This window comes from Papio anubis, chromosome 11 (genome assembly GCF_008728515.1).
Source record: "Papio anubis isolate 15944 chromosome 11, Panubis1.0, whole genome shotgun sequence".
In the NCBI taxonomy this organism is placed as follows: domain Eukaryota; kingdom Metazoa; phylum Chordata; class Mammalia; order Primates; family Cercopithecidae; genus Papio; species Papio anubis.
The window spans coordinates 76224082-76244444 of record NC_044986.1 but is presented as its reverse complement, the minus strand read 5'-3'; the positions used below and the strand labels follow the sequence as shown (position 1 = coordinate 76244444).

The following is a 20363-nucleotide window of genomic DNA, read 5'->3' as shown; positions in this document are numbered from 1 at the left end:
TGGGGAAAGGATTTCCTATTAATAAATGGTGCTGGGATAACTGGCCAGCCATATGCAGAAAATTGAAACTGGACCCCTTCCTTATGCCACATACAAAAATCAACTCAAGGTGGGTTAAAGACTTAAATGTAAAACCCAAAACTATAAAAACTCTAGAAGAAAACCTAGGTAAAACCATTCAAGACATAGGCACGGGGAAATATTTCATGATGAACACGCCAAAAGCAATTGTGATAAAAGCAAAAACTGACAAATAGGATCTAATTCAGCTAAAGAGCACAGCAAAAGAAACTATCGACAGAGTAAACAGGCAACTACAGAATGAGAGAAAATTTTTGCAAGCTATACATCTGGCAAAGGTCTAGTATCCAGCATCTACAAGGAACTAAAACAAATTTACAAGGAAAGAAACACATTAGAAAGTGGGCAAATGACATGAACAGACACTCCTCAAAAGAAGACATACATGTGTCCAACAATCATATAAAAAAAGCTCAATATCACTGATCATTGGAGAAATGCAAATCAAAACCACAATGAGCTACCATCTCACAACAGTCAGAATAGCTATTATTAAAAAGTAAAAAAATAACAGGTGTTGGTGAGATTGAAGAGAAAAGGGAATGCTTATACACTGTTGGGTAAAGTGTAAATTAGTTGAACCATTGTGAAAAATAGTGTGGCAATTCCTTAAAGAGCTAAAAATAGAACTACCATCTGACCCTGCAATCTCATAACTGGGTATATACCCAAAGGAATATAAATCATTCTACCATAAAGACACATGCATGCAAATGTTCATTGCAGCACTGCTCACAATAGCAAAGCCATGGAATCAACCTAAATGCCCATCAATGATAGATGTGGTACATATGCATTCTGGAATACCATGCAGCCATAAAAAGGAACAAGATGATGTCCTTTTGCAGGGACATAGATGGAGTTGGAAGCCATTATCCTCAGCAAACTAACACAGGAACAGAAAACTAAATACTTCATGTTCTCACTTAAAAGTGGGAGCTGAATGATGAGAACACATGAACACATGGGGGAGAACAACACACACTGGGGCCTGTTGGAGGTGGGGAGTGGGAGGAGGGAGAGTCTCAGGAAGAACAGCTAGCGGATGCTGAGCTAGGTGATGAGATGATTTGTGCAGGTAATCACGATGGCACACGTTTAACTGTGTAACAAACCTGCACATCCTGCATATGTACCCCTGAACTTAAAATAAAAGTTGGAAATTAAAAAAAAAGAAATGAGAAGATACCAATTTTCAGAGGCCTAAAGTATTTATCTATAAAATTGGGAATACAGACTGTCCTGGATTTGCAATTGCTCGACTTAAAATTTCTCCACTTTACAATGACTTCAAAGCAATGCAAATCCAGTAGAAGCCATACATCAAGTACACATATAACTGAATTATTCATTCAGTTTCAGCCCAGCATTCCATAAATTTCATGAGACAGTCAACACCTCATTATAAAATAGGCCTTGTGTTAGATGATTTTGCCCAACAGCATGCTAACATAAGTTTTCTGGGCATGTTTTAGTTACTCCAGGCTCAGCTATGATGTTTGGTAGGTAAGGTGTATTAAATGCATTTTCCACTTAATATATTTTCATCCTGCAAAGTGTTTATTGGGATGTCACCCGTCGTAAGTCGAGATACATCTGTACATGCTTCTACTTGTTTTTTTTCTTAATTTTGAAGAAGCCTCAACAATTTGTGTGCTGGGTCTTAGGCACATGTGGAATGGTGACCAGAATAAAAATTATCACTCATGAAAGACTGACAAATTGTTCCCCTCATTTTCATTGGTTTTCTGAGTGTTGATCCAGAGCTTCCTTCCACCAAAGAACAGTAATACATGCACTGAGGAAGAGTGTTCACAGGTGTTACGGGGGGAGAAGAGGGAGGTGGCACACATATGTAGCTGCCTCCTCAAGCAATTGGAGACATTGTCACATTCCTGTGTAGCCCTGGGTCATGGGACAGTGGTCCCATTCCGTGCAGACCTGAGACTAGGGTGGCTCAGTGAGGCCTGGGACTGAGCCCTGAGTGCCACCATCACTGCTGGGCTGCAGAAATCATTCAGGTGGCTGAGAAGGGGACAGAAGAAATGGTATCCTCACCCACAAATTGACCATGTGGATTCATGATGCCCATGTATTCTGAATGGTGTCTGTAGCTCCCCATCCCCCTGCACCATCTCAGGGAGGAGAGCAGGTCGCCCCTCCCATCAAACAAAGCACATCTTGAGATTGAATTTTCCAATCTTGAGGAAAGTGGGAGCTCAGAGCCAGAGTTCATTTGACTCACAAAAACACAGAAATGTGATGTTTCTTGGAACCAAAGCTATGGAAACTCATGTGAACACATTCATGATTTATTATGCTTAAATCATCTTTATTCAGCTCAGGAGTGGGGTGGCTGGAAGCATAAGCTTCAGGTACAGGAAGATGGGTTTGGATCCAGCCTCTGCCACTTGCTCTCTGGAACGATACTCAAAACATTTAACTCCTCCAAGCTTCAGTGTCCTTATAGAAAATGGAGTAAACAATACTGGTCCCGTGACATTGTGTGAAGATTGAATAGGACATAATAAGCTGTATTAGAAGTGCTTGTCAAGGCGATTGGAAAATGATAGCTGCTCAGTCAATAGCCTCTGTGTGTAGTAACAGTTCTGGTAGTAATTTTGGTAGCCAGGGGGATGGTAATAACTGTGATGGCAACAAGATTCTTATTCCCATTTCACAGATGAAGACATAGGCTCAGGGAAAAAAAAATCTTCAACTGTCACTGGGTACCTAGCCCACCCCACGACACATCCTAAGACCTGGCACACGATAATTTTAATGAAATATCTGGGTGAATGGATTAACGAAAGGAGAAAGCAGAGCCTGGGGTGTGGGGGGTGGTGTGAATGCCCACTGAAGGCTGAAGTTGGGTGCAGATTTGTTCATCAGTTGAAAGCTAATCTGGTCACATCTGGAGGTGGCTCTAGGTCACCCTAGAGGTCTAGACAGGCTGTCTTCAGGTCAGGGGGCTGAGTTGCCATCCAAAGACTCAAAGGAGTGAATCGTACACATCAGTCATGGGGTTGGCCTGGCCACCACCCTTCTGGAACACCACCTGGCCTTCTGACCTCATGGAGAGCCTGACCAGGCCTGCCCTGGAGACCTCAGAGTGCCAGAGAATCTCCACTGCGGCCTTGGCTCTGCACAGTCACGGCTTCCCTGAAGTCTGCTCTCTCTGTCATTATGCTTGGCCAGGACTGCTCATCCTGATGGCACTGGGCAGGAAGTGGGCTGCAGAGGGAGAGCAGAGGGGACCAGGAGGCAGGCACTCTGTGTGACGTCGGAGGGTCCTTCTACCCCAAAACCTCACTGCTGCCATCTGTAAGTGAAGGAACTGGACCAGATGGGGAATAAGGAGGGCTCCATCTCATGCCGAAGGCCAGGGCTAGGAGTGGCTGCCTGGGGTGCAGTGCTGGGAGGGTTTGCAAGGGAAGTGTCAAGGCTGGCCAGGGAAGAGTCAGGGCCCATTAGGGGAATGAAGTGGCTAAGGATGCCTTCAGCTCTAATAACCACAAGTGAATTCTATTGAAAGCGAGTTCCAGCATCTCACAGACCAAGTGGAGCCTCGGGATGGAGGCTGAAGGCCAGACAGGATCCTCCCTGTCCCGTGGCATAAATGCCTCTCAGAACTCACAGATGGTCAGTCGGTTGTACAGGCAATTCCTGTCATTCCACCGCCCGTCTGTGTACATCTCCACACACTGCTCGGTTCCCCGACCCGCGGGCTCCCCTGGGTACCAGTTGGTGTAGTTTACAGGGGTCCCATCTGAGTAGCGGAAGTCTCCAGGGCTTGGACCTTCAATCAGGCCCACATAGGCATACGTGTTGTACTTCTTCACGAAGCTTGCAATGGCTTCGTTTTCCTCTGGACTCCTTGGGATAGCAATGTGGCCGCCTGCTCTGGCACATGCCTCCTGAATGGCATCAAAAGTGGCAGACTGCCCATTGGTGGAGAAGACCTTCTCTCCTACTGCCAGTATGGACTCCTGTAGACTGAGGGCTGGGAGCAGAGGAGACTGGGTCAGGCCATTGACTGCTTTGTCTCTAAGCCACCTCCCTCACCTGGGCTTTCTGCTACTGGACTCTCCCCAGTCTCTCCATCTCTGCCTCTCTCTGTGTCTTCTCTTCCTCTTCCAATTGCAGTTTTCTAAATTCTCTTCTAGGCTTTCATCCATTTATTCATTCATCTATTTAACAATTACTTATTGCCAGAAACGGTGCCATTTCCTGGGATTCAGTGGAAAGCAAGACGGGCGGAGAACTTGCTTTCCTATGAAATGGGGAATGAAGTGTGTCGGGTTCTGCCTCCTCTGGGCCATTCAAAGACATCAGAAAAGCGAGCATCATTCCTTTCCCCAAGACCTGACATGTGCGAGCCTGTTTGTGATCTCTATGTTCTAGAAGCTGCTGCTGAGAATGAGGGGAATTTGTGGGAAACTCCTACCCTGTGAGGCCCAGGGGGTCCTCTTACCTCCCCTTGTCTGCAGGATTTGATGTCTGAAGTCGTGGAGTGTGGCTTGGAGCTCCTCATCTAGATGAGCTGGAAGCCCTGCGGAGAGCGCCCCACACAGAAGGAGGGGCAGGCCAGTGAAGACCCCCACTTGCTGCCACGGAGGCATTTTGCCATCTGCAATCCTGGAACTCTGCCCTTTCATTGCTGCTAGGCATCACCCAGGCCCCAGGCTCAGAGGGTCCACAAGACTCCAGTGTGTCTCCACACCCCCGGTCCCCTATTCTTTAGCAAAGCCTTGCCCCTGCTGAGACCCCTACCCCTTGTCCTCTTTCCTGCTCTGTCCCTCGAGTGGCTCTGTCTGCCCGCCTCTGTGGGGCAAGTCCCTCTCCCGCACCCTCCACCAAGGGCAAGCATGATGCTCTCTGCGCTGCCCTGATGGCCTTGCTTACCGCTCTGAGCTTCAAATTCCCGTCTGCCTGTGGGCTCCTGATCACACCATCTGCCTGGATGTCTGGTCCGCATTCACCCTTCAGACTGCCCCCAGCACTGCATCCCAGGACGCGCCTCCCTCACCTCCCAGCGCTGTCCCTCATCCCACACCTGACTCCGTGCCTCCCCATCGGCGGTCACGAGGCATGGAGGACTTCCCACACTTGCCCTTCCCTGAATTGTGACCACACTCCCCAGACACTTTGGCTTTCTCCCTCAAGTTCATATTCTCTTACTTAGGTTGAGCCAAATGCCCTTGGGGAAGCTGCAGGGTTTGTCTGATCCCCATCAGCCCTGTGTAACGGACTTCAGGGTTGCTGTGCCCGTGTTCCCACTGCCCACCTGCCCCACCCTGCTCACCTGGAGGGCCCCTCTCGCCAGGCTCCCCCTTCTCTCCACACTCTCCAGGGATACCAGGGGCTCCAGGCAGCCCATCATTCCCAGGAAGACATGGCATATCTCCAGGCGGACCCATGGGGCCTGCAGAGAAAAGAGACATGGATGTGTGGGATCCGTCACCCACAACTGATTGGAGCTAGTGAGACTCGACCCTCATTGTCACTGGGGCTGTCCCAGTTGTCACTCCATGGGCACTATGAGGACAGACTCTCCAGGATGCGCCATCCTAAGGGCCCCAGGAGCCCACCAGGTCCCACCCAGCTCACTATGGCCCACAGCCTAGGGGCCTAGACAGACGGGCCTTCTGAAAAGGGGTCTGTGTCCCTCAGCAGAGGGTGGGGTCTCCAGCACAGTACCTGGAGGGCCAGGGTCTCCTTTGACACCATCTCTCCCATCCCTGCCTGGCAGGCCATGGGATCCAGGAGTGCCGGGGATACCAGGGCTTCCAACACAAACGTCCTTCACTTCGCACGCAGCGCCAGAGGCTGCCATCAAGGTGAGAGTGAGGGCCAGAGGGCACAGCCACATGGCTCCGGCTCCAGCTGCTGCTCCTGCAGGAGGGATGGCTGTGAGCCCATCTGCCGCCTCTGCCAACATCTCCCCCACTGTGCTCTGTCAGGACTCAGGAAGCTGGGCAGAGCCCGAGAGGCAGGGCAGGCGAGACCAGAGTGCTGGGAAGACCCGAAGCACCCAGGAAAATTCCCAGCATCATCTGGCACCTGGCATGGTCTCCCGCTTCAGGCCTCCAGCTGGAGGTTGTGGGGTTTCCAGGCTGCTGAGGAGGAGGAAGAGTAAGGAACTCTGGGGAGCCCGGGGACCTGGACTCCACTGTAGTCTCCTTTCTGTCAGTGCCTCACTGTTACCCTGGGAAACTGGCTTCACTTCTCTGACTTCAGCCGAATCTTCCATGCTCTGCAGAAAAGCTGCCCTGTCCCTCCCAGTCTATTAGGAGCAAGGATGAGGTCACTCACTCACTGACTCACTCCATCTGTCCCTCATACGCTCAGTTACCTTCTTTTCAGGCTCTAAGAAATCAGCAACCTGAGAAAGAAAAGAGATGAATGGGGCCTGCAGCCTGGCCCCCTTCAAGGTGGTCATGATGGAGTCCCCTTTCTTTTTGGGGTCTGTTCTCTCACTGCCCCTCCTGTAGACCCTGCTGAACCCTGTAGAGATGGATCTGGCCAAAGAAGATAACAAACATGAGGATCTTTGCAGGTCATCTATGCTGACTGTGCTGTGAAACACCTCCCAGTAGGGGATGGGGAGTCACCCTTCTTCCCAGCCTGGGCCTTGGTCAGGCCTGTGGCTGCTGGCTGGTCCTGTCTGCCTGTGATCCTCAAGCTGGAGAACACCCAGGGGATGGGGCTAAACTCACCCACACACAGAGCCTCCAGTTGCCTGGGTCTCTGCCTCCAAGTCAGAAGGCAAGGTAGATAGCAGCGTTTATAGGTGTGGGGGCTGCCAGGCTTCCTCCCACCCCTGAGAGCCCTACCACAAAACCTGTGCTCCAGGCAGGAAATGGGCATGGTGTTTACACAGCACATTTCCCCAAGAGCACTCAGGCTAGAGGATCTCCAAGGACCCTTGAGGGGAGCACAGAACCTGCCGAAGAGGAACTCCAGGTCTGTAAGAAGAGAAATCCTCCCATGGCTGAGGTCACCCACCCTGTCCCTAGCAAGCTCCTTAGCAGTGAAAGCCGAAAGCCCTTACACAGGCACTAAGGAAGCCCCATTGGGTTCCTGGTTTAGATTCAGACAATGAAGAAGTCACTGTTCCAGCTGAGCGTGGTCAGGTTGATCCAGGCCAACCTGTCTGCCCTGTGACTTGGCTCAGCCCTGAGCCCCAAGCTCCCCTAGCCCATGTCCCTGGAGCTTGTAGCTGAATTGGTGGGCACATGGGCAGAATGACAGGCAAACATGCTTCAAGTTCTGCTTCCCTCTGCTCTGGCGGGTTCAGCTAGAGGAATCAGGGCAGCACCTGGAAAGTCATGGGAGATCTGCAGTTTCTGTCTTTCCGTCTTTGGCAGAACTATCTTTGGGTGATGTCTGGCAACCTGCAATGGTGATTATGCTAAGTGTCCCAGTGATATATGAAGTCCTAGTCCTGGTTCAAGCATCTGGATTAGGAGGGAATCTCCAACGGTGGAAGTGGTGACAATGGGAACCAAGACTGGAAAACCTCCCCTGGTTTATTTGGAATTGGTTTGATGAATCTCAAACCCTTGAGGAGTCTGGAGCTCTTCCGGGCAGCAGGAGATCAGCCAATGGATCCCACTCCTGGGAGCGGGAAGCTGGCCAGTGCAATTTGCAGCATGGACTCTTTCTGCTGCCCCAGTGCTGCCTGCTACAAGGTGAGATGAGTGCTGGGCCAGGTGTGGGATGGGGGAGCCAGGACAGAGCAGGGCAGGGGCAGATGGGGAGCAGCTCTAGCAACTCGGCTGTGGGGGGGGGCAGGGCTGTTTTGCAGGTGATGAGCAGGAACAGAGGCCAACTCGGATGTGCAGGGCCTTGTGGTTGGCAGGGCAGGGCGTGGCTTTAGGGAAAAGGCACACCTGAGTTTTGACCCAGAGCTGTCACTTTTTACCCATGTGGACTCGGTCAGGTTATGTAACATTTTGAGGCTCAGTTTCCTTTTTGTTTTTATTATCTTGAAACATCAAATTTACAGAATTGCAGGCATGGTACAAATATTTTTTCCTGAACCTATGAGAGGAGATTGTCAACATGAAACCCCAACACCCCAATACTTTAATGTGTTTCTCACGCAAAGACATTTTCGCATTATAACCATAATCAAGAAATTAACACTGATACAATAACTCCACATAGTCTTCAGGCCCTATGCAAAATGTACCCAATGCCCCAATAGTGTCCTTTATAGCAAAGGATCCATTTGTGAGCCATGTGCCGTATTCCTTTGTCACGCTTCTCCAGTGTCCTGAAACCCACAAAGTCCCTCTGTCTTCCCTTCATCTTCATGACCTGAACACAGTGTGAAGATCACAGGAGACTGACTGTGTAGAATGTCCCTCACTTTGTTTATTTTTTGGTTTGTTGCTGTTGTTCTTTTTTTTTTTTTTTTGATGTATTGGCTCACAATTAGATTCAGGTTCTGTAACTTTGGCAGAAATACCATAGACACCCGCTGTGCTCCTCCCATTCTACCGGGCAGCATGGGACTTTAGTTTGCCCCAAGACTGATGATGTTCGTGTTGATCATTGAATTAAGGTGGTGGGTGTCACGCTTCGCCACCATAAATACGTTCTTTTTCTGGTTTCAATCAGTGACTATGTTGTGAGGACACACTTTGGGACTATTGTAAAGATCCCATTCCTCATCACACTGTCTCTGTTGCCCATCAATTGCTTTGTAGCAATGTGGACTCGTGCATGAGGCCTACCACCCGCCGTCAGGGAGTGCCAAGCACTCACCTGCAGGCTGCAGGGGGCACTATGCGTGTTTGATGTTGAAACAGCTACAGTTTACCAGCACATGGCACCAGTGAATCTAAAAAATGTCGTTAAGAAGATGGTTCTCCTCCCAACACAAATTTGTCACTCTTAGCTCTAAGAATTGCTGTAGTTCCTGCTGAGTTCCGAGTGCCCATGCCAGGCCACTCAGCTGTGTCCATAGCCTCCTCCCCCTGCTTAGGCTTCACTGCCCCCGCTAGTCCGCTCTCCTTCAGTATCTTTCTCACTCTCCTCGGGGCCTCACCCTCCACGTTGGGCTTCCTCCCTCTGCAGGGACATCCTCTTCACATAGCCAGTCCTTGGGCGCCCATGCCAAGCCACCTCAGAGTCCACAGACTCATTGCACTTGGAATCCCGCTCCCTGTGGCAGGACTCCCGCCTCATCCAGTATGACTGAAACCAGGAAGATGATGCTTTCCCCATGTGGGCAAGGTAAGACTGAAGGTGATATGGACAGGAGACAGGGAAACACTGGGTAGAAGTGTGGTTCCCAGCAAAGGCCCCACCCACAAGCCTGAAGACCCATGGTCCTAAATGGGAACAGACATTTCTGTTTTTGTGAGCAAAAAGTTGCCTTTTGGCCCCCCACACTCCCTGTCCTGCACTCATATAAACCCTGAACCCCAGGCACCAGAGGCAGACCAGCAGCCAGCAGACAAGCAGACGTACAGCGAAATGATGTGGCAGAGAGAGAGAAAAAAAAGGAGGGACAGCTGAACACTGAGGAGAGTTCGACTGGGGCGATTGGAGAAGAGTCCAGCTACTGGGAGGCCCAACTCCAGGGGAAGCTCACCTTCCACTCCATTCCTCCTTCCAGTTCCCTATCCATCTCCCTGAGAGCCGCCTTCACCACTCAATAAAACCTTGCACTCATCTTCTGAGCCCATGTGTGATCTGATTCTTCTGGGATGCTGGGGGTGAGAACTCAGGTTACAGAAAGCTGTCACACTGGCCCCCTGCCTTTGTGATACAGCAGAGGGTCCACTAAGCTGATTAACACTCAAGATGTCTGTGGACGGGAAAGCTGAAAGAGCTTGTAACAGGGGGATTGCAGGCACCCACCCCTAGACACTACCACAGGGCCAAAGCCCAAAGCACTCACCCTGGCCTCTGTAACCTGCCCATCTGCATGCTCCCCTGGGGGTTTGAGCAGTGGGGTGACTGAACAGGCAAGCCATACCCCTATTGTGTGTCCTGCAAGAGGGATAAGGGAGCTCTTCCATTTCAGCTGGAGCCCTGTCTGGGATATTCATCGCGAGGGGGAGTACAGATGTGAAACTGTCAGATCTGTATCTTTTCCAGGGCCCTGCCACCTCTCTCTTTCCTGCTCTGTTTCCCTTCACAGGGGTCTGGTTGCCACATTGGACTGGAGTAAAACCCTCAGACAACCAAAGGCATTTTTGCTGGAAGGCCCCAAGACTGAACTCCATTGGCCAAGACCCACAGACTTCACTTGGTGTCTTTATTTCTTTCACAGTTTGAAATGGCTCTTATTTCTTCCTTTATAAAGTTAAGAGTTTTGCTACAGGCTGTGGCTATACTATTAAACAGAATGAGTGTTTGGCTTAGCCATCAAAGGTGCAAATCAGAACAATGTGGTTTTTGTTTTTTCTCGAATGCGCCAATGCCCACATCCCCTCTGACAGCCGCAGTTGCTCATGGTACACTGCCCCCCTTCTCATACTAGCTCCCCTCCTGGCTCGGGCACATAGGAATGTCCACAGCATGCAAAAGCCATGCCCAGTGGCCACAAGGGGTGGGAGAAACAGTGGCTCCTGCCAGGAGCCCTGCTGGAAAGGCCAGCCAGCACTTCTTGGCTGCCACGCTGATGGAACTTTCCCTCCTCTGGCCAAGGAGTTCAGCCCGGTTCGATCCTGGGGAAAGATACAATGATTAAAGCAAAAAATTTGCACTGAGCAAGGGGTTCTTCCCTGTTAAATACAGTAGGAAATTCTTCTTCAAAGGTTTAGCTTGCTTAAATTTTCTTGTCCTTTGCTCCTTGCTTTCAAGGCCAGACTTCCTTACTCTCTGTGTTCCCCTGGCCCTGGTAAACAACCTTCCCACCAGTCCTTATCTATAGAGTACACATTTAACATCTGCTACCCACTCTGTGAATTACTCCTCCCATCACAAAGGCTTCTCCTGCTGAAACTGATCTTCCTGCCTACCCACCAGGGTAACCACATTCCTGCACTTTTCAAGTTAACCAACCGGGTTCAGCTTAGATTGTGCAGTCCAACTCCAGCCAATGGAGGCACGGTACAGTTACAGGGACAAGCTGCGTTAAGAGACAATAAAAACCCCTTCTTTCCTTTGTTCTGGGTGCTCTCACCATTGCTCCACATGCGAGACACACCCTCCTGCAGAAGCAAATTTGCCTTGCTGAGAAAATTTGTGTTCGAGTGCTATTTCTTTAGCGGCATTGAAAATTTGTTTCTAACATTCCCCCAGTACCTTCCCCTCTCTCCCCTTACACTGTTTTTGGTTTTTGGTTTTTTTCTTTTCCTTTTCTAAGCAAGAGGGTTCCCCCTCCCAGCACTCTGCTGCTGAAAGGGAAAATAACAGAGGAGCAGGCCCCGCCGGATGATACCAGCACACTTGGCAGAGCTCATTTGAAACAATCTAAACAGATATGTGCAGCCTCTTGAAATACTTTCTAGTCCCACACTTGATTCCAAACTTCAGACTGAGGCCCTAGAAAGGAAAACCAGATCTGAGGGATCCAAAGCCAGGCATCAGGCACAATGTAAATGGGCAGGACCAATTCCTGCACACTAAATCCCCACCCATGGAAGGAGGCCATGCTTCATGGCATAAATGAGGCCCAGGGAACCCAAAGGTTGTTGACAGCAGGGGAAGATGGAGGCATAGGTGAAGGTAAATAATTCCTGTTATCTAGGCCTTTTCTGCTTCATGGGTGCATGCCACATTGGTAATCATGAGTGGCACCTGCCAAGGTCACCAGGGCTCAGGAACAAAAAGATGGAAGAGAAAGGAAGGACACTCACTTTATCCATCACACCCTGAGTTTTCACTGAAAGAAAGAAGGGAATGAGGGATGCCTCTACTCTCTGTCTTTCAGAATAGGTATCCATCTCTCTTCACCATCCCCAGCTTATACCCCTCTGGAGTGTATCCAGAACCAATGGGACTGCTTTGACCCTCTTAATCTGGAAGAAAAATGCCTCATAGCCCTCTACACAAAGGTTTGGCCAAATTATGAAGGACTGGGTGGGCCTCAGGAAGGAACCATACATTTCAATACTATCCAGCAGTCGGACTTTTTCTGTACACATGAGGATAGATGGTCTGAGGTCCCACATGTGTAGGCTTTCTATACCTTGCAAGGCAATCTAGACCTTTGCTGACAGTGTAGGATTGATCCAGTCCTCCTGTTTGCCATCTCAGGGAAGACTGCAAGGGGCAAGCCTAGGAAACTAAAGATAGGAATCCCAGAGGCACCCCAAGCAGAGAAGCCAGCCCCCCCAGCTATTCCCCTCTGGGTTCACCCCGACCTTCCTATTCAGCTTCAGCCTCTCACTTGCCCCTTCCTAAAATTCCTTACCCTACACAAGCCCCAACCTCACTCTTGCCCATTAAACCAATGTCTGATGAATTTGGGCCCAGTAAGGTCCAGGTCCCCTCCTCTCTACAGGACTTAAAGTGAATTAAGGGGGATTTTGGGAAGTTTTAAGATGACTCCAACAGATATATAGAGGCTTTCCAGAATTTCACCCAAATATTTGATCTCTCCTGGAGAGATGTTATGGTGCTTTTGAACCAGACCTTGACAGACATTGAGAAGCAGCCTGCTCTGCAAGCAGCAGAGAGATTTGGGGATGAGCTTAGTATCCCATATAGTGTCAGGGAAGGGGGCAAACATTATCCAACTGGAAGAGAAGCAGTGTCAATAGATTACCCTAAATGGGATCCCAATGACAAAAATGGAAGACTGGAAGAGGAGACACTTTCAGAGGTGCATAATGGTGGGCTTACATAAGACCAGGACCAAGTCTCTCAATTATATTAAATTATCCATGATTGACAAGGGATTCGATGAAAATCCCACTGCCTTTCTGAAAAGGCCAAGGGAGGCCTTATAGTAAAGCAGACCTCTCTATCCCCTGATTCAGTTGAGGGACAACTAATCCTAAAGGATAAATTTATTACTCAGGCAGCCCCTGATATCAGAAGGAAGCTACAAAGACAGGCCCTGGGACCTGTCAGTACTTTAGAGAACCTTCTGAAAGTACCCACTTGGTCTTTTATAATAGAGATAGGTAGGCACAAGAGAGAGAGGAAATACAGGAAAGAAACAGAGACTTTAATGGCCAACAGACAAGCCCACAAACCCCAGAATTCTCAGGGTGCACTTGTTGATTGCTACAGATGTGGCAAACCAGGGCATTTTAAGAAGAATTGCTCAGGCAGCATGAGGAAGCCACCTCAACCCTGTCCAATCTGCAATGGGGACCGTTGGAGGGTGGACTGTTCCTGGCATGCTGGTCACCAGGTCCAGAGCTAGTCTTCCAAATGGTCCAGCAGCAGGACTGACAGGTCCCAGGGCTCCTCTCCTGACTCCCGTGGTCCAGACCACCATTACCATCCAGGTGCCCTGGGTAATCATGGAAATTGAAGGGAGGAAAGTGGACCTCCTTTTGGACACTGGGGCTGGTCTCTCAGTTCTCTTGAATCCAGGCCCCCTCTCCTCTCTTAGAATGACTGTGAGGGACATCTCAGGAAGGTCTTTAACCCAATATTTTTTCCAACCCCTTAGCTGTAGCGGGGTTGTTCACCAAAGCTTTTCTAATTATGCCTGAAAGCCCAACTCCTCTGTTGGGTAGGGATATTCTGGCCCATATGGGGGCAATCATTCTGATGGCCCCTAGGGAAACTCTTTGTCTAATCCTACTAGAGGCCAATATTAACCCAGAAGTTTGGGCAACTCAAGAGAAGATTGGCAGAGCCACAACTACCATACCAGTCTGGTTCCATCTTAACGATCCCACCTCCTTTCCTAACCAGAAACAATATCCCCTGAAACTAGAGATTAGGAAAGGACTAGAAGTCATCATTGATAACTTGAAGATGGAGGGCCCACTCAAACCCTGCAATAGCTCTTGTAATACCCCAATATTGGGAGTACTAAAACCCAACTAGAAGTAGAGACTAGTTCAGGACCACCTCCTTATTAATGAGGCTGTGGTTCCAATACACCCAATGGTTCCCAATCTGTATACCCTGCTAGCTCAAATACCTGAGGGAACTAAATGGTTCCTGGACCTAAAGAATGCCTTCTTCTGCATACAATTATACCCCAACTCCCAGTATTTGTTTGCATTGAGGATCCAATGCAAACAAATTTGTTTGAGGATCCCTCTAACCAAACCACCCTGTTAACCTGGACAGTGTTACCTCAGGGATTCCAAGACAGCCCCCACTTGTTTGGGCAGGCATTATGGAGAGATCTCTCCAAGTTCCTTTATCCTCAAGTCAAAGTTTTGCAATACATGAATGACCTTCTTTTCTGCACTCCAAGTGAGGAAATCTCTCAGGAGGGAAGTAAGGCTCCTCTTAATTTTCTGGCTAACAGAGGATATAATGTTTCAAAATGTGAAGTTCAGCTCTGTCAGACTTCAGTGAAGTACCTAAGCCTGGTCTTGTCAGAGGGGACCAGGGCATTGGGCAAAGAAAGTATTAAATCTATCTCCTCCTTTCTCCTCCCCAAACACTCAATCAACTGAGGGGATTCTTACACATTACAGGATTCTGCAGACTATGGATATCTGGGTACAGTGAAATAGCACATCCCTTCTATCACCTAATAAAGGAGACTCAAGCAGCTGATACTCACTGCCTAATTTGGGAACTGGAGGTTAAAAGGCCTTTGACCAACTAAAACAAGCCTTGCTTAAGGCACCAGCCCTTAGTCCCCCCTATGGGAAAAACGTTTAATCTTTATATATCAGAAAGAAAGGGAATGGCACTGGGAGTCCTAACACAGGCCCAGGGTCCAGCCCAGTAGCCTGTGGGCTAACTGAGTAAAGAGCTAGATTTGGTAGCCAAAGGATGACTGGCCTGTCTCTGGTCAATTGCAGCAGTAGCCTTGCTGGTACCAGAGGCTACTAAGTTAACCATGGGTAATAACTTAACCATTTATACCCCACATAATGTGGCAGAAATACTTTCAAGGGGAGTCCCTAGCTAACAGGCAACCACCTCCTCAGGTATCAAGCTCTGTTATTAGAAGGATCTTCAGTCCAATTAAGAACCTGTCCCTCCCTAAATCCAGCTACCTTCCTCCCAGAGGAAGCTGGGGAACTTAACATGACTGTGAATAAATAGTAGTACAAACTTATGCGGCCAGAGGAGACCTCAAGAAAACCCCTTTAAAAATCCAGACTGGATTATTTTTATGGACAGATGTTCTTTTGTTGAAAAAGGAAATCATAAAGCAGGGTATGCAATAGTTACTCTGAACTATATTGTTGAGAGCACACCTCTCTCCTCTAGCACAAGTGCTCAACCGGTCAAACTAATCACCCTCATGAGAGGACTTGAATTAAGCAAAGGAAAAACAGTTAACATTTATACTGATTCTAAGTATCCTTTCCTAGTTCTCCTTACCCATGCCACTATCTGGAAAGAGAGGAACTTCCTCACAGCTAATGGGTATCATTAAATGCCATGAGGAAATTAATAGACTATTTTGCTCAGTTTTCCTCCCACGGGAAGTGGCAGTAATACATTGTAAAGGCCACCAAAGAGGGATAGATGAAATAGCTGAGAGAAACAGGCTGGCAGACTGAGCAGCTAAATCAGCAGCAAGCGAGCCCCAGGTCTCTGACCCACTTGAAGCCCCACTGATCTGGGAGGGCCCCATCAGAGAAATAAAACCTCAATACTCTCCTGTGGAAATAGAATGGGCCACCTCTTGGGATGGTATGCTTTATCTACCAGCTGGCAACCAATGAAAAGTTCTTAAAAGCCTTCTCCAGGCCTTCCACCTAGGTAAAGATAAAACCTATCAACTGGCTTAGATTGTTCTCAGATAAAAACCTGATATAAACAGTTAAACAGGTTGTTAATGTTTGCAAGGCCTGCCTTAAAAACAATCCCCTTAATTAACAGCATCTTCTCCAAGGCTACCTGGGGGAAGACTGGCAAATGGATTTCACCCATATGCCAAAGGCAAGGGGCATCCAGTACCTCCTAGTATGGATAGATACCTTCACTAACTGAGTAGAAGCATTTCCACGTCAGACAGAGAAAGCCTCTGAGGCTAGTACTAATCAATGAGATAATTCCTCACTTTGGACTCCCTAAGTACCTCCAGAGCAATAATGGCCCCTCATTCAAGGCAGCTGTCACCCAGGGGGTCTCAAAGGCACTAGGCATACAGTACCGTCTTCATTGTGTTTGGAGACCACAATCCTCAGGAAAGGTGGAAAAGACAAATGATATTATCAAAAGGCAACTGAAGAAACTGTCTCAGGAGACTCATCTCCCCTGGACTGCTCTTCTTTCCATAGTCCTGCTGTGTATCAGAAACACTTCTTCAAGGCTGGGTTTGAGTCCCTTTGAGACTATGTATGGATGGTCTTTTCTCACGAATGATTTCTTGCTAGACCAAGAAACCTCTGATTTAATTAAGCACAAACCTGTTTGGTCCATTTCCAACAGAAACTGAAACAACTGTTGAAGGCCCAGTCCCGTGAACCAGGCCCACCTCTATTCAACCCAGGGGACCTAGTACTGGTAGAGGTACTTCTTTACCTTTCTCCCTCAATATGCCCTGGTTGGGAGGGACCTTGCACTGTACTTCTTTCCACTCCTACAGCGGTGAAGGTCAAGGTCACCAGGATAGACTCTTGGATTCAGTATACAAGCTAAGGCCTGGGAAGCCAACAGAGTCACCTCTTTCAACCTAGAAGAGCACCCAAAATACCATTGTGAAGAGATCAGGAAATTCAAGCTAAAAATCACAAAAGATAAGTGTTAATTAACATTCCATGTATATTCTCTTTATAGTCTTGCCTATGCTTGCTGTTCCTACCTTTGTTCTGTTCTATACCATGGGGTACAATAGTGTTTTCAGGGTAATTAGTACATTTTGCTTCTTATTTCTGTGTCTTTGGCACTAGATTCTTTCCTTGTATAATACACACTTTTAACCCATGCCTATTTAACCTTATAAAACTTTTTTTTCCTCTCTCACTTAGAGGTCATCAAACTCAAGATGTTTAGGCAATCAGAGCCTCAGATGATGGCTCCCCTTAGCCAGGGACCCTTAGATAGACCTCTGGGAGGAATCTGACTGACATTTTCCCCAAAAGAACTCCCCCTGTCAGCAGGAAGTGGCTAAGACTGGTCATCGTCCATATTCTAATGGCAGTCAGATATGCCTCTTCAGAGGGGGAAATGATAGTGATGGGAGACAGTGAAACACTGGGTAGAAAAAGGGTGGTTCCCCAACAAAGGCCCCACCCTCAAGCCTGAAGACCCGTGGCCCTAAATGGGAAAAGACATTTCTGTTTTCATGACCAAAAAGTTGCCTTTTGGCCTGCCACAACCCCTATCCTGCAACCATATAAACCCTGAACCCCAGGGTCCAGAAGCAGACCAGCAGACAAGCAAATGGACAGTGGAACGATGTGGCAGAGAGAGACAGAGAGGAGAGAAGGAACATCTGAACACTGAGGGGAGTTTGCACAGAGGTGATCAGAGAAGATACCAGCTACTGGGTGGCCCGCCTCCAAGGGAAGATCACCTTCCCACTCCATTCCCCTTTCTGGCCCCCAGTCCATCTCACTGAGAGCCACCTCCACCACTCAATAAAATCTTGCACTCATCCTTCAAGCCCATATGTGATCTGATTCTTCCAGGATGCTGGGTGAAAGCTTGGGATGCAGAAAGCTGTCACACTGGCCCTCTGCCCTTATGATAAGGCAGAGGGTTCATAGGGCTGATTAACACTTAAGCCACCTGTGTATGCAAAGCTGAAAGAGCTTTGTAACACAAGTTACAGGCACCCATCCCTAGACACTACCGTGGGGCCGGACCACAGAGCACTCACCCCAGCCTCTGCACCTGACCATCTGCATGCTCCCACTAGGGGTTTGAGCAGTGGGGCAACCAAACAGGTGATCCACACCCCTGCCATGCATCCTGTGAGGGGGATCAGGGGACTCTCCTGTTTCAAAGGGGTGCAGAGTGGAGGCCATGCACATGCCCTAAGGACAGTGCATGGGCTTCTCTGCATATTTGAGGCCTCTCTCTTAGTGCTCACGGGACCCTTCCCCTGACCCCTTTTCCAGCTGCCCTGGGTGCTAGCAGTAGGAGGAGTCTGTTTGTGACTGCTGGTTCTTTCTGTCACTTTGGATCATCACAGCACTCTATGAGCTGTACAGAGAGTAAATCCCCATTCCATACTTCAGTCAACTGAGGCTGACAGGGATTAGATGGATTGCCAAAATTGTCTAGAAATCCTTTTTCCAGCTCAGTCCTCTGCTAGAACCTTCCCAGAGTCAGAGGAACATGCTTGTTCTACCTGTACCTGAAGACAAGGGAATGCACAAATTAATTTACTAATCATGGATATATTTCAAGATCACTTATAATGTCAGAATCTAAGGGACAGCTCAGTCACATGAAGGGGATGAAAGTTGAGGCTTTTCTTTCCTGAGGCTGCCAGTAAACTAAGCAAATATGTGTGTATGCATTATATACATATGTACACACACATATGTTGTGTGCTGTATATTTACACACATGTATATTACATTGATGCCTCTCTAATAATGCCATTTTATTCTTAAAAAGAATAACACAATAAATATCTTTCTGTTGCCTAGAAATAGCATCCAATTTGCCTTAAAAATCACATTACTTGTTTTTATTTCCATTTTTGCCAATGCAGCCCTGTCACCCTTCTTTCTCCCCTGAACATTTTGAACTTTCCAAACCCCAGAGAAACACATCACGCTTTACTGAGGTTTTGAGGGGAGGAAGAGAGGTTTTCCCATTCTGTACCTTGGAGGAACTGAAACTGGCAGGTAGTAGCAACTGTCTTCAAAGAAATAGGCTAAGGAACACACACGTGCAGACACACAAACACACATTCTCTTACTTTGCACCAATAAGATCATACTGCATATACTCTTCTACAATTAGTGTTTTCTTTTATATATCCCAGCCATCTTTTCAGATTGACACTTAGGGATATAATAGTAATTATAGTCTTTTCTTGGAGTTTGTTTGTTTTTACTTCTTTTTAATTTAAAAAATGTTATTTTTGACACAATTATTTTACATATGTATGGGCACAGTGGACTATTTTGACACATGTATGTAATGCGCAATGATGAAATCAAGGTAAGCAGCATATCCATCACCTCAAAAACTTATCATTGTTTTGTGTTGATAACATTCAAAATCCTCTCAAGTATACAATAATTTTTTGGTTGGCTATGGTCACCCTACAGTGCTAAAGAAGGCTACAACTCATTTCTCCTATCTAGCTGTAATGTTGTACCCATTGCCCCACCTTTCCCATTTCTCATTCCCCTTAATCTTCCCAGCCTCTAATATATTCTGTTCTACTGTTTGCTTACTGTTCTATGTTTACTTCTATGATATTAGCAAAGTTTTCTTAGCATCCACAAATGAGTGAGAACATGTTGTGTTTAATTTTCTTTTCCTGGCTGTATTTCACTTAACATAATGGTTCATCTATGTTGCCATGAATGGCAGAATTTTATTCTTTCCTATGGATGAACTGTATTCCATTGTGTTTAGTTACTACATTTTTTAAAAATCCATTCATTCACTGATGGACACTTAGGTTGATTCTATATCTTGGCTATTATGAATAGCTCTGCAATAAACACAGGAGAACAGATACCTCTTTAACATACTGGATTCCTTTTCTTTGAATACCCAGTAGTGGGGTTGCTAGGTCATATGATAGTTCTAGTTTTAGGTTTTCGAGAAGGCTTCATTTTGTTCTCCACAATGGCTGTAGTACTTTCCATTTCCACCAAAAGTGTATAAGAGTTCCCTTTTCTCTGCACCCGCACCGGTATTTATTCTTTTTTGTCTTATTGATAAAAGCCAGTCTACCTGGGGTGAGATAATTTATTTTTGTTTATAAACAGTTGTTTATAAAGGTCTTTAATGATGCTTTGTCTTTCTGTGATATCAGTTATATAATGTCTCCTTTCTTGTTTCTGATTTTTATATAGGTCTTCTCTTTTTTTCTTACTTTTCTAGCTAATGGTTTGTCAATTATGTTTATTTGTTCAAAAACCCAACTTTTCAGCAGGGCATGGTGGCTCATACATGTAATTTCAGCACTGAGGCTGAAGCAGAAGGATCACTTGAGGCCAGGAGTTTGAAACGAGCCTGGGAAATACAGCAAAAACTTGTCTTTGAAAAGCTAAAAAAAAAAAAATCTTAGCCTGGTGTGA

At 47.4% G+C, this 20363-nt stretch overlaps 1 protein-coding gene and 1 long non-coding RNA gene across 9 annotated transcripts; one reads left to right on the top strand and one right to left on the bottom strand.

Moving 5' to 3' along the window:
- Nucleotides 1–2392: 2392 nt before the first annotated feature.
- On the bottom strand, nt 2393–6886 carry SFTPA1 (surfactant protein A1). 8 transcript variants are annotated; one of them, XM_017962851.3, is made up of 7 exons: nt 6801–6859; nt 6437–6466; nt 6145–6200; nt 5782–5976; nt 5387–5506; nt 4556–4633; nt 2393–4084 (listed from the first exon to the last, which is right to left on the bottom strand). In XM_017962851.3, exons 3-7 carry the CDS (start codon nt 6149–6151, stop codon nt 3708–3710), a joined length of 777 nt encoding a protein of 258 aa, XP_017818340.3. In that variant the 5' UTR covers nt 6152–6200; nt 6437–6466; nt 6801–6859; the 3' UTR covers nt 2393–3707. The 8 variants fall into 8 exon arrangements, with proteins under 8 accessions (XP_017818340.3, XP_009212773.3, XP_003903762.3 ...); XM_009214509.4 differs by having other exon boundaries at nt 6145–6197; nt 6801–6834; XM_003903713.5 differs by lacking the exon at nt 6145–6200 and having other exon boundaries at nt 6397–6466; nt 6801–6881.
- Nucleotides 6887–7020: 134 nt separating this feature from the next.
- Nucleotides 7021–20162, top strand: LOC103887501. The gene is made up of 3 exons (XR_651623.4): nt 7021–7775; nt 9169–9327; nt 9523–20162. It is a non-coding gene; the product is annotated as an uncharacterized LOC103887501 (long non-coding RNA).
- Nucleotides 20163–20363: the final 201 nt, after the last annotated feature.

Bases quoted from the DNA above. Each gene is read 5' to 3' on its own strand.
- SFTPA1 (XM_003903713.5), bottom strand. From the start codon at position 6,424: ATGAGGGACAGATGGAGTGAGTCAGTGA. The intron at 5,507-5,781 runs GTACTGTGCTGG...TTTTCTCTGCAG, and splicing joins AGGAGACCCTGGCCCTCCAG to GCCCCATGGGTCCGCCTGGA. The intron at 4,634-5,386 runs GTGAGCAGGGTG...CGCTCTCCGCAG, and splicing joins TGGCGAGAGGGGCCCTCCAG to GGCTTCCAGCTCATCTAGAT.